The sequence below is a fragment of the Xiphophorus couchianus genome, chromosome 5 (genome assembly GCF_001444195.1).
Source record: "Xiphophorus couchianus chromosome 5, X_couchianus-1.0, whole genome shotgun sequence".
Lineage (NCBI taxonomy): Eukaryota > Metazoa > Chordata > Actinopteri > Cyprinodontiformes > Poeciliidae > Xiphophorus > Xiphophorus couchianus.
The window spans coordinates 11593710-11606876 of record NC_040232.1 but is presented as its reverse complement, the minus strand read 5'-3'; the positions used below and the strand labels follow the sequence as shown (position 1 = coordinate 11606876).

At 37.7% G+C, this 13167-nt stretch overlaps 2 protein-coding genes across 3 annotated transcripts; one reads left to right on the top strand and one right to left on the bottom strand.

Annotated features, from left to right (window-relative positions):
- Window positions 1–585: 585 nt before the first annotated feature.
- LOC114144962 (transcription elongation factor 1 homolog) lies at window positions 586–6216 on the bottom strand. The gene is made up of 4 exons (XM_028018234.1): window positions 6085–6216; window positions 5646–5782; window positions 5497–5567; window positions 586–1753 (listed from the first exon to the last, which is right to left on the bottom strand). The coding sequence occupies exons 2-4, from the start codon at window positions 5759–5761 to the stop codon at window positions 1689–1691; spliced, it is 252 nt and encodes an 83-aa protein (XP_027874035.1). The 5' UTR covers window positions 5762–5782; window positions 6085–6216; the 3' UTR covers window positions 586–1688.
- On the top strand, window positions 6156–13065 carry pld6 (phospholipase D family, member 6). Of its 2 annotated transcripts, XM_028018231.1 has the most exons (4): window positions 6156–6286; window positions 8987–9165; window positions 9410–9639; window positions 11784–12854. In XM_028018231.1, the coding sequence occupies exons 2-4, from the start codon at window positions 8987–8989 to the stop codon at window positions 12008–12010; spliced, it is 636 nt and encodes a 211-aa protein (XP_027874032.1). In that variant the 5' UTR covers window positions 6156–6286; the 3' UTR covers window positions 12011–12854. The 2 variants fall into 2 exon arrangements, with proteins under 2 accessions (XP_027874032.1, XP_027874034.1); XM_028018233.1 differs by lacking the exon at window positions 6156–6286 and having other exon boundaries at window positions 8123–9165; window positions 11784–13065.
- The last annotated feature ends 102 nt before the right edge of the window (window positions 13066–13167 follow it).

Here is a 13167-nt window from a genome sequence, read left to right as displayed (position 1 = left end):
TTTTTAGTCAAAGATTTATAAAGTCAAAATAATATGTATATATTTTAGTAGGAATATGTACAATTATGGCTCTTTGGGTTGTAAAGCTGACTTACCTCGTCCTGAGTGTGACAGTTCAGGTCATGTGGGGCTAAACATGGACACAGTTTGTTGTTTCAAAAGGGCAAAGATTCTAAAAACAAATCAGAGTTAGTTTTGGAAGGCTTCCTGAATGGCTTCCCTAATAACCTGAGCTCAGCCCTTTTGGAAATCTATAGACTTTGCTTAAAACCCTGTTTGTGCCAATTTAAATAAGGTCTGCGAGTTCTGATCAGAAGAATGGTTAAATATTCAGTTAGAATTATGCTCATGGACACAAAAAGTCAAGTGGTTCCTCTCTACTTGCTCAAGGACATTTATCCAAATGTTAGAAAAGGTTCATAAATATTTTTTTTTTACTTGTGTGGATCAGAGAACATTTCCATAAAATTCTTATTTGTGCTTCAATATTTTTAAACTTAAAGTTGTATGATCATTTCACCTTGACAAAATAACAGCTCGAATGCGCAAAATTTTGTTGATTCCGTGTAAAAGTAAACACCAGAATAACATCAAGTAAGAAGTCTTTATTTCACTGATCACAGTTGAAAACATTACAATTAGATTAATTTAAAATCAACCAGCATTACAGATTTCAGCAAAGCAAAATACTCTTTTCTGAATTTCCCTCTTTTAGGGCAAGATTCTTTCATCGAACAAGCAAAAACAATGAAGTGAAAACTTAAAGGATAATGAACCATTTAACTAATTACCTCTTAACTATGTAGCTAACTGGTTTTTATTCTGCATTTAGTAGTTTTATTGTGTGTAGATGACCTAAAGCTGCAGTACTTTAAGATGAGGCAGAGCGTTGTAACAGTGTTGTGTTGGCAAAGAAAACTGATATCATGCTCTCTCTAGATCTCTTGGTAATGATGGGTTACTTTATTTATACAAAAATTAAGTGGCAATCTGCAGCATTTAAGACAAAATAACTAATTCAAAGCATCATTTACCTAAATTTTATCTAAATCCACCTTAAGAAGTTCCCACCAGCTCCACGTTTTAATACAGTAAATAAGACAATGTTGCAATTCAAAGAGATCCTGCAGAGGGATTAAGGTGAAAAAGCTGCAGAGCTTGAATTTTTAAACCTTTGCATAAATTGATCATTGCAAGTTAATTTAATACACTTCATCCAGTACTTACTGATCTCACAATTACATGCAAGGACCTGACCTCTTCAAATTATGCACTTTTTGCATAAATTATGAATCTGCAATATCTAGCAGTTAGAATAAACTAAATATCTTGATTCCTACTTTATTTCTAAAAAGCCAGCATTTGTTTCAGGGCCATCTAACATTACATTTAAAAACACAGAAGAAATTATATAAAATCTGATTTAAAGCTAAAGTCGTAGGTTACTATCGTACAATAAACTTAATCAGAATGAAAGTTGTTTTTCTCAAACAGGTTTTTGCTGAGGAGTCTGAAGCGAATCCGCTGCTACCAGAGTTGTATGTCTTTACTGACCATCAAAATTCACAAATTAACATGGTTCAATGTTTCAACTGTATCCTTGAAGCAGCATGATCTGAATAGGCGCGGCCCTATTAACGCATGTCCGACCTCTCCAGCTTCCTGAGGCACGTCCAGCTCCATGAGGACTACTGATTGGCTACTTCACAAGCATCTATCCAGTCGCTGTACACATCTACAGGCTCCGACAGATCTGAGAAGCCTCTGATTAAGGAAAAGATCATCCTACAAAGTGCTAAACAAATGACAAGTATTGCAATTAAACTATTTTAAAGTCCTTCTGCTTCCAAGCCATTTCTTAGGCTTAAAAGTAGGGCATGTTTAATTATCGATAGAATCCTAATTATTCTGAATCTGTGAAGAGATGTCAGAGAGTACCATCTATCTACAGATTTATTCTTTATTTATTTCAGTATAAAAAAACAACAAAAAAAAAACATAAGTTTACACCATTTTACACTTATTGATACTGGGCAGAGGAATATTTCATAGCAGATTTAATAGCCTAAGAACCCCCCTTTTATAAATGGCCTCTGCTGCACAGAAATATGTTTAAATAACACAAAAAAAGAAAAAGCAGGAGGTGTTGGGGTTGTTTTGATGTGATCAGGGTCATAATTTGTCATAACTCAGAGATAGTCAACAGGTCTAAATCAGAATCAAAATGGAGTGTGCGTTGGAAAGCAACTGGAAAATAATATGGAATTAAATTAGCAGAAATTATGCAGGAAATGTATAAATATTTGATTACTTATTGTTATAAAATTGATTAAAACACATGTTATTTTAATTAGGGCTGGAAAAATATCAGCAGGAATAATTCCCTCACCTGAAGTAGATGAATGTTAAATTACAAAATAAGTGGAGAACTCACAGTGTTATTGTGGGTTGAATGTTATTATGATCACTTCGTCGGAGGCTGCCAGCTGTTATGAGGCTATCGCGATTCAGCCAAAATAATTTCCTAACTACAACATCAGAGGCTTATTCTACGAAGCAGGGAAAGTGGTTTATCAAGGTAACCTCATGTTCTGCTTGAATTGGTCAATAACTTACCGAGGCCTGTTACCATGGTAACTTACTACACGACTGTTCAACTCAGCTCTCAATAGCTACTACCCTGAAACTTTTAGAGGCATCCCTTCTCTACACCTGAATCAAATGAATGCCTCATTACTGGGCCTCTGCAGAGCTGAATGATATTCTGATGAGACAATTCAGCCATTTGTATCTAAAAGTTGCAGGATAGTTGCTTTTGAGGACTGGACTTGGGCTCCTCTAAATTAAACAATAGAGCAAGTTAGCTTTCTGAATTAGAAATAAAAGGACCGGCTCTCCACCAATGAGTCTCCTCAGAACGTAATTTAAAAAGAGAACAAGGATAGCTATGCATGAAGACAAACTGCTTATGTTCCTTTATTCTTCTCCTCAATGAGTGATGCTGTTTTGAAATAGAAATGGAAGAATTGATACTTATGTACCAAAGACTGAGGCTGATTATTTGAAAGTTTATGCTGGGAGCTGAAGATTAAAAACCAGCAATCAATTAAAATGCCTCCATCTTTAAAGATCTCATTCATCATGAGCTGGAGTTTATCATTCTGCATGTGTTGCTACACTTGTGTTTATACTTATGACTTTTAACAACTGTTTAACGTCACAAAACAACCACAACATGTTTTAGTCTTGGACATTTATAGTATTTCCACCTGCTAGATTTAAACATTCCCACCTTGATAGATCATTTAGTGCAAAAGGGGGTTTAAAGCAGTTGGGATTGTTGAACAGCAATGATACAATTCCTGACAAAATGGTATTTGGTTTCATGCTTTAATGATACGGCAGCAACATTGGTTAAGTCCTTTTACTGCTCCACCTGTTTTATATGGCAAGCAGATATCCACCGTAAGTAACTCTAGGTTGATTTACTGACTTAATTAGCTAGCTTCATTGAACCATTTAAGCACGATCTTCAGCAAGATCTCTTTAAGAAAACCGGAACAGGCTGAACCTGCTTCATAAAACCGGGGCAACAGAAAAGCAATCCACCATCTTTGATGGAGGTGGACAACTGGCAACCTTTCCAGACTGAAAGAGCAGACTGACGAGTTCCAGCCACGAGGTGGATAGATGAAGGCAATAACTGGTGAAGGGCTGAACTAACTGAATTTTTCAACATCAACAAAAAAAACAACCCTTTTGAAAACCGTTTCCCGCATTAAAACAAACTAGTCTTCAAACAGATCATAAACAAATCAACTGAAAGAACCAGTTCTACATATGTAGAAAAGGATCAGAGCTGCTGTTTTTCTTTTTTTCACTTTCCTTGTAATATTTATCACAAACAGCAGCTATGTGGCCTCTCTGAGCAGGAATGGGAGGGGCAGCGGCTACAAACACAGCACACACACAAAGAGAGAAGGAAACAGGCAGAAGGGAGATGCTACGGAGTGAGACAGAACAATGAATAAAAGACAACAAGCTGGAAAAGTGAGAAAATTAGTAATAGGAGGAAGATGTTAAATTTAGATGCCATTTAAATTACATCATTAGCAAAAGCAGACTGTACAGTATACAAGGTTGAAATCTCAAGCAGCCTCTTCTTAAAATGTATTTTTTGCAGCACTGTAGGGCTAAAACGATTCCTCGAGTGATTCGAGTACCTCGATTATTAAAATTCCTCGAGGAAAATTTATCTGCCTCAAAGCTTGGTTAAGTTATGTTTTATTATTTAATGCACCGCGTTCCGACCGGGTTATTACTTGCATTGCGTAGTGCTCTCACTTCCGCCTGAAGCTAAGGGTTAGCAGCATAAGGTCCAATTTTCAAGTTCGACCTGGGAGGATTTTATTGATCCATGATAATGTCCGGGTTTTTGTCATTTTTCGGGGGACCAATAAGCCTCCTTAAAATGACGGGAGTGATGCTTGGAGAACGGCAGCCTTTCTCCTCCGGGAGCTGCTGGTTCAAAGCGAACGGCGGGGACAAATACGGCGGGATTATTTATACAGGTGAGCGGATAGACTGAACACTGCGGGAGGCTGTGCTTTAGATGCGTAACTTTACGGACGAACCGGAAAATAAATTTCATATCATTCTGGTCGCCACTAATGGGTGGCGTTACATACCTGGTAGATGTGGTTCTGTGTGTGACGAACGAAGGCGCCAAATCCCGTCGCTATTATTGCTGAGCACAAAGCTATAAATGTTTGAGCAAAGTGAGAGTTCATCTATTAAACTCACTGAAGATGAATACATAAACCAAAAGATGGAGTATAGATATTTTTTTTATAAGAGTATTTGTGACCCTGCCTCTTTATTATTAAATTTAATATAACTTCAGATTCTTGTGTAACTTTTCTTCTGGTTAACTCAGAAAGTGAGCTATTATTGTTACAAGTTCATTTTCTAACCTACATAAAAGTTATTGGTTAGGGAAGCTCAAATGTGAAAAATTGGACTGATGTTGATAAGAAATAGTAATACTGCTGTTATGTTATATTTACCAATGTTTTTTTAATCCGATTACTCGATTAATCGTAAGAATAATCAATAGATTATTCGATTACTAAAATATTTGTTTATAACAGAACTACAGCACTGTGTTCCATGGAGTATAATAATCAATTTAAATAATAAATCCTGAATAGAATGAATGTTTTGTAAATGAGTAATTCATTTTAATGTTTTTTTTTTAAATAAGATTTTAATTTAAGAAGAAAAAAAATATCTGAGGATCCATATGGGAATATAAAAAGATGGCTTTTTTAAAGAGCCAAACCACAAAAACCAGGTCTCTTAAACGCCATTTCCCCATCACTATAAAATGAAAACACATTAAAGTCAGCAGTGCTTCTTCAAATCACTACTGTTTTGTTTCCTTTTAAGAAGAGGACCATAACCACCAAGCTATAATCTACTTGGTGAAAAGGATACAGGTAATGGGAGTCTGGAACTCCTCCAAACAGACAGAGCATGATATTATTCCAGTGTTCCTGCTTCTCTCCCTGTAACAAAAAGACAAGTTAGAGCCCAGCCGAAATAAATCAAAAGAACTTCTGATCAGATGAACGTATAGTGTTTACATTTTGACATCACATGACTTCTCGTGGTTGCAGAAGGGGCAGGTGAACTGAGTTTCCAGATCCCCTGTCATCTTCTTCTTTGGAGGAGGCTTTCTTTTAGACTTGCGTCGACCCATTTTACACAAGCTCTATAAAGTCTGGGTGAGCAACACAAAACAAACACTGTTCAAAGAAGATATCACCAAATATGAGCGAATATACAACCTTATTAATGACTACAACGGGACCTAAATTATGTCAATACTTCATGCTGTTAACTTAGCAGGCTACCGTTAGCATGTTTGTTGACTTGCTTGACAACTTTATTCACCTCCGGATAAAAGACACATCGACTATATTTTTCAAAGAAAACTACTTTTCCAGTGCTTTCATTTACTAACAACAACGGAGCACTGCGTGACTGTTACAGGTTAACTAGAGGAAGTTTAATCGTATTTACCTGAGTTCAGGCTGATCATACACGTTGGAGAGCTCAGCAAAAGAGTTCCTTAAGTCACGGTACCAACAACGGTCCGATTGAAGTGATTGGAGGATAGCGTTTACGTCACGGTCTCCCATTGGCTGCCCGAGACGACAGTCACATCGATTGGCAGAACCTGACAAGTCTTTCTCCCGCATGGTGGCGACAGAAACTTTAGCAGGTTTGGGGTTAAAACCAGTTCATGTTTCTTGTTTTGACTTGAAACTGTTGCTAAACCCGTATTTGTTCCATAGGGTCTCCGTTTTTATATCTTGTCCGTCACACTGACCTTGCCATATTGCGCTGTTTAGAAACTTCCTGCTTTACCGTAATCAGTTTATCATTTAGCTTTTGTCAGCTAGCTACGCTAGCTGACAAAAGCTAAATGATAAAGTAGTTGTGTTGTAAATATATTTTAACGTTTATGAAGGTGTTCTATATCAGATGTGTTTCAATTATACTGTTATAATAAGAACTAGTTTATTTAAATTAATAATGTTTAAATATTTATTTAAACTGCATAATAGTAGAGAAAAAAATATTAGAAAACCTTTGTGAGAAGATTCAAAGTCTTACAAAATGCTTACACCCTTCATAATTGTTCATATTACAGCCACAAATTTTAATGTTTTGTTAATGGGATTTTATGTGATTAAAATGGACAATGCAGTGCATGTTTGTAAATTATAAGGAAAAAATACAAATATTTAAATTGACAAGGCCCCTCAAGTCAGCCATTGGGATGACAACTTGGCCCCCAACCTTTTTAATCACCGCGGTCCGGTCAAGACTTGGCTATTTTACTGCGGTCCGGTGGGCGGGGGGCTGAGTCGTTAGATAAGGCTTCTGCATGTTGGTGTGTAAGCTAAAGCCTAGTTCACATGGCACAATTTTACATTTTTTTTGCCCTGGTTTCCCTAACTGGGAGCGAGAACGCAACCTATTGAATGTTGAATGCGACAGGTAGCCAATCAGAAAACGCGGTGACGTAAGCATGGAGGGACTCCCAAACAGCTGACATGGCGCATCCGAGAGTCAGGTGGACATCGGAGATGATATGTGGAAACTGCCATGTGCTTAATAAACATGGATGTTTATCCAGTTAAAACTGTTAACTACGAAAAACATAACTCGCCTCCAAATCACAATGCAGCAAATAGAGCGCCTGCTCCTGCCGTCTTCTATCCAACGCCTTTTCTTTTTGTTTCGTCTTTTATCGCTTAAAATGAGTCCACAAACTACCACTACTGCTTCTACATCGTCATCCGTGTTTTGTTTATTCTAAATTCACGTATGGTATGTTGGGATTTTACGGGATTTTCTTCCGGAATCGGGATGTTCGTGAGTGGAATCGGTTCGTGTGTAGTGTGTTGCTCCTGCCGTGTGGCTGGACCCAAGAACCGATCGAACCTGTTGTACGTTTATCGGCTCGTGTGTGATCAGAGGTTTGGAAAATCGGCCGACAATTTTTAAATCATGCCGTGTGAACCAGACTAAAGACTCACAAGCTCTACTCCTCTCCTCTCCTCTCGACCACTGTCCTAACGCTCTCTGACTCTGGTCGCTATGGCAGCATTTAAACATCCCTTCAAAATAAGATACAGATGCAAAACGAACATTTTACTTTCTTGACAATTTTTACTCACTATAACGATAAAAAAATGAATGGGATCCCTGAGCTTGTTTCTCTGCAACGAGATGGTCCCATCTGGGAGACAATGACACCGGAAGTGTTGCTTATGCCACTATGTGGCGAAGCAGTTTGAAGGCTTCATTGCCTCATCAGCGAGCCGGTCGCCGCATATTATTTGGAGCGGGCTTAGTATGTGGGAATCACCTACCGGTCCGGGATAAATCAATTCTCCTGTCTCTTCTCTGGGCCTTTTCCCCTTCGCAAAGAAACTTTCCAAAGACATCTGATCTGTTTCTTACTCATTTTGCTGCTGGTGGGCTCAATGTTGGCGCGCAAGACGTAACCGAGAGAATCCGGTTAAAGGATTTTCAAAATAAAAGATCCTCCAGACTCAAATAATACATAAAACGGAAATATTTAATTATTTCTTGTGCGGTACCAATTGGTCCCGCACAAGACCAATTGTGCGGGACAAATTGGTACCACAGACCGGTACCGATCCGCAGCCCCACTGGTATAGAGTATGTCTCTATGAGCTTTGCACATCTAGGCTGGCATTTTTCTCTTCCAAATATAGCTCAAGCCAGTTAGATTGAATGGAAATTGTGTCTTTTCACATGTTCCCGCTTTGATTTATGTGTCTGGACTTTGATGTTGCCATTCTGATTCATGATTGTGCTTTGTTCTAGACCATTTTGCTGCTGCTCTGGTTGTTTGTTTAGGATCATTTTCCTGCTGAAAATTGAACCTCTGCCCAGTCACAAGTCTTTTGCAGCCATGTTTTCAGCATCCGCACAGCATGATAATGCCACCGCTATTTTTCATCATTAGCATATTCAGGGTAATGTGCAGTGTCAGTTTTTCGCCACATATAGCAATTTTCTTGTTGACAAAAAAAGAAAAATCTGTTTCCTTATAACACACCATTATGCACTACTTTGCATTGATTTGCCACATAAAATCCCAATAAAATACACTAAATCTTTGGTTGTAACATGACAAAATGTGGGGAAAAAAAGGTTTCCAGCCACTGTGCTGTTGACTGAGAATCTTACTAAAAAGGGTCCATTTTAATTCTTCTACACAAGTACATTTGCAATTTATACAGTTTATTCAACTGTATTTGAAAATACTAATTGTAATGCACAGCAAAACACAGTTATATTCTTATACCAGATTATTGTTATCCTGATGTAAGAGGATCAATAGAAGATGGCTGGACTTAACTGAATTTGTAATGTGAGTTAGATGTCACTGATGTGGAGTGTGAAGATTGTTGGCCTGGGAGTGGTGGCCCTCTCTCTCAGTCTGGAGCTGCTTGGCTGGGTCTTTGGTCGCTGCAGGCGCAGAAGAACCCTCAACAAGGTCCTCTTCTTCCCCTCAAAGGTGGCTTGTGTGGAGCACTTGCTCAGCCAAAATTCAGCTTGGTAAGACCAACGTGATGAAATTAGTGTAATGTCTCACAAACTAAACATATGAAAAATACATTAGACTCTCAACATTTGACTTTTTGAAGGCATTTTGGTGAATTTTAACCACTACATTTTGAGAGTTTCACATAGTTCTGAAAACCTATGTTGTCATGTCAGTGCATTTGCATGTAGCAATACAGTAGTATGAGATGTATGGATCAGCACAGGCCTCTGACTTGCTTCTTTGTTTCTGCTTCAGCTCATGTTTCTGTCCACTGCCACACGGTGTAGAGACGTCTTTCTCTTGTCTCCTCCGCCACATCCTCTCTGCCTCCTCCTCACTGGACCTGTGTGTTTTTTCTTTTTCCAACATGGATCTGAGTAGAGCTGTGCTCCTGTTGCATAGCAAGGGCGTAACTGTCCGAGTCCTTAGTGACAAGCACTATTCTGCCATCACAGGCTCACAAATAGGAGCTCTTCGCAAGGCTGGTAAGAGAAACACTGTTTTTACACTCTTTTTTTGTACAACGATCAAATTTATTTTCCATGTAATAACTTATCCTTTAGAATTATTTGATCAATTTATTTTGGTTTCCATTTCAGAATAAAAGATAAAAATAAGTTGTATTTGTAAACTTTTCCATCCATCTGCCGGTCCTGTAGTTTTGCCAGTATCTTGTTGGAAGTGTGAACTCGATAGCAAAAATCGTCTGGGAATTCACGTTTAACTTTTGTACTTGGAACAGGAAACTCAGCTGATTGGAATCTGGAAAGTTTGGAATTTTAACACGCGATTTCTCTCGTAACCCCAGTCAATAAAATATGATACTGTACTTTACTTGATTAATATAAACTTAAGCGTATATAAATAGAATTGTCTTTTCTGAGCTTCAGTTTATTGTAAACTGTTGCTATAAAAATCAAAATGAATTGTGGTCAAGGGTCCTCCCATCACAAAATGTTAGAAAGGTTGTGGATATAGAGTCATGACTCCCTTGTAGAAACATTTTAGATATACAATAAAAGGTTGCTATGAACCTATTTAGCACCATTATAGACACATTTAGTTCAAGATACAGTGAGCATGACGCTAGTCTTACTCAATAACAGGAGCTTGCTTCAGGCTTTCAGACCTGAAGTATCATTGTCAGTAAGTCCCACATGATCTATAATGGCGAGCAGTGAGATAATGGGGTTAGTTGAGGTTGCCTCTACAAGCCCTTCAATGACTCAGAGTAATAGTGCTTTGAAAGATTTGTATCACATGTGTGACTCATGCTGTCTCACTCTGTCTCTCAGTCCCTTCTGCATTTAATAAATCACTGTCGCTGCATATGGTCGGGTTAGAATTAAGTAAGTACAAAGCTGGCAACCAGACAGCAAATGTTATTAGGCAAAGTGTTTCTGAGTGTGTGTTTGTGTGTGCCTAAGTGAATGTTGAATGCAAACGTCAGGAAAATTAAGTTGGCTAGAGGAAAATTAAGCTCCTGTTCCATATTTTGTTTTGCAAAAGCTGTTTATTCCTGCTGAATGCCACTGGGTCCACCACAAGGTCATTCAGTTTGCAGTCGCAGTTTGATTGAAGTAGCCTGGTGTTTGTAAAAATACAGTCATGACAAAAAGAAAGTACACACTCTTTACTGTTTGGGGTTTTGGTATAAAATCTGGTCTATATTTGTGACTAAAATGACTTAAATCAACACAACTGATTCCACACTGCTACTATTGATAGCACAGATGCCTATGCAAGGAAACTCAAACAGCAGAGCAAATGCCTCATGCAGCTGTTAAGTTTGGTAGTAGAATGGTAATGACTTGGGGTACTGTTGCAGCCAGACAGCCATAAACTTCTCAGCGCAAAAATATTCTAAAGTATAGGGATGTAGCGATTGCAGTTTATCTTTAAAAAGCTTGATCTACCGATTAGGATTTTTGAGCAATACCAATTTTTTTTAACCATCCCGCAGTCCTAAGAGAAAGGGTCCATTGGACTTGATAATTTTCAGTCCTTTGCAAAGGTATATAAGAGTAGTGGGCGAATTTGGTGTCGGCCAATCAGATATCATCCAAAGTTAAGAAAATTTAGTCCAATCAAGCTGAATTTGATTTGAATTCAACCCATTCAGATTTTAGTTGTGTTTTTTTGTGTTTGGTCTTTTTTACGGGCTTGCAGATATAAACATATATGATTTTCTCTGCAAGTCCTGCTATATATATATATATATATATATATATATATATATATATATATATATATCGTCTTCTTTTCCTTTCGGCTTTTTCCCTTTAGGGGTCGCCACAGCGAGTCATCCGTCTCCATGTAATCCTATCTTCTGCATCTTCTCTCACACCAACTACCTTCATGTCCTCTTTCACTCCATATATATATATATATATATATATATATATATATATATGTAATACGTCTACATGGTAAACATTAAAGGTATAGGTTTATGTGGAATAATTGATACAATAATTGAGTAATCAAAAAACTACATAACCATTCTCAATGACTGAAAACTCAAATCCAAACTCAACATCACAACACTCAGTATGTGTGATGAATCCAAATATGAAAGGTTTCCCTCACTTTCCATGGCTTTCTCCCTTGTCCAACATTCTCGCCATAGGCGTCTGCGTGCGATGTGATGCTGGCTCTGTGCACATGCACCACAAGTTTGCAGTGGTGGATGGCCGCCAGCTCATCACCGGCTCCCTCAACTGGACGTTGACAGCAGTGCAGAGCAACATGGAGAACATCATCATCACGGAGGAGGCAGAGTTGGTTCAACCCTTCATCAAGGAGTTCAACCAGATATGGGCTCTTAATGATCCAGCTCGATTCTATAAGAGCTAATACGTGATTAGCCATGATGGTCACTGACAGCTGGAGATGTGTGAGCAAAATTAGTTTATTCAGCTTGCCTTGTAGATCTTTTCTTGGTGTGTCACTGAATCAAGTTCATTTTAACTGAGTCAAGTTAAAATGATTCTGAGATACTCTGAAGGGAATTAGACTTGTTTAATCATTCAGTCGACATTTACTTTACAATTTGTTGTAGACTGTTTTAGTGTTTCTTTTTTGTTGCTAAAAACAATTCAGTTTAGGTATTAACCAATGGACTAGTTTACAGATGGTGACCCAGTATTCCAAAACAATGTGTCCACCAGTAAACAGAATCCCTATTGTTTCAATATAGATAAATACATGCTGTTGATTTAACAAAAAATATATATATATACTTGTTTTATACCATGTCACACATTTAATGTTGTTCTTAGCTCTTAGATCTGATAATCTAAGAGCTGAGGTTTTTTTATGCGATAGCATTCTGCTGTATGTTTAATAAAACTGTGGATACAAGTTTGTGGAAATCTTCATATATGTTCAGCACTGAGTTGCAGTGGCTGTAAAAATGTAAGATTATTGTGTTTTGACTGGAGGCTCGTTGTAGCAGTCTTGCATCATTTTTCTACCAGGTGCAGTTTTTTGTTTTGTTTTGCTGTTGCTGTAACATGTTTTATGTTGTTCCAAATTGTTTGTGTGCATCTTTGCTTGTGGATTTTTGATGTGTAGAGGGGATCTTGTTTAAACACAAAACATTTGACTTTTCCTGACTCTGCTTGTCCAACACTTTGAAGAAAAAAAGAATCCGCTTGTCTGACTTTTTGTATTTTAAAGATCACGTCTAAAATATTAACATCCTTGCAGCGGTAATTTTCTAAAATCACCGCTCTGTCAGACTCTGTCAGCTTAACAGAAAGGTCATGGGTGTGGGTAAAGGTTGTTGCTCAACAATGTTGAAGTTTACTAAATGTCATGTACCAAGAGAGCACCTTCAAAACAAATGTTGACCACATATGTCAATGACAATCAATGACTGAAAATGTGGATTTTTCTTCCTTTCAAGAGTATGGCTTGGTTTTATCTTTTTTTATTTTGGATTACAGTTCAAAAGAAATGTTATAATAGGGGACTCACCCAAAAATATTTGACTCAGACCATAAATGGTA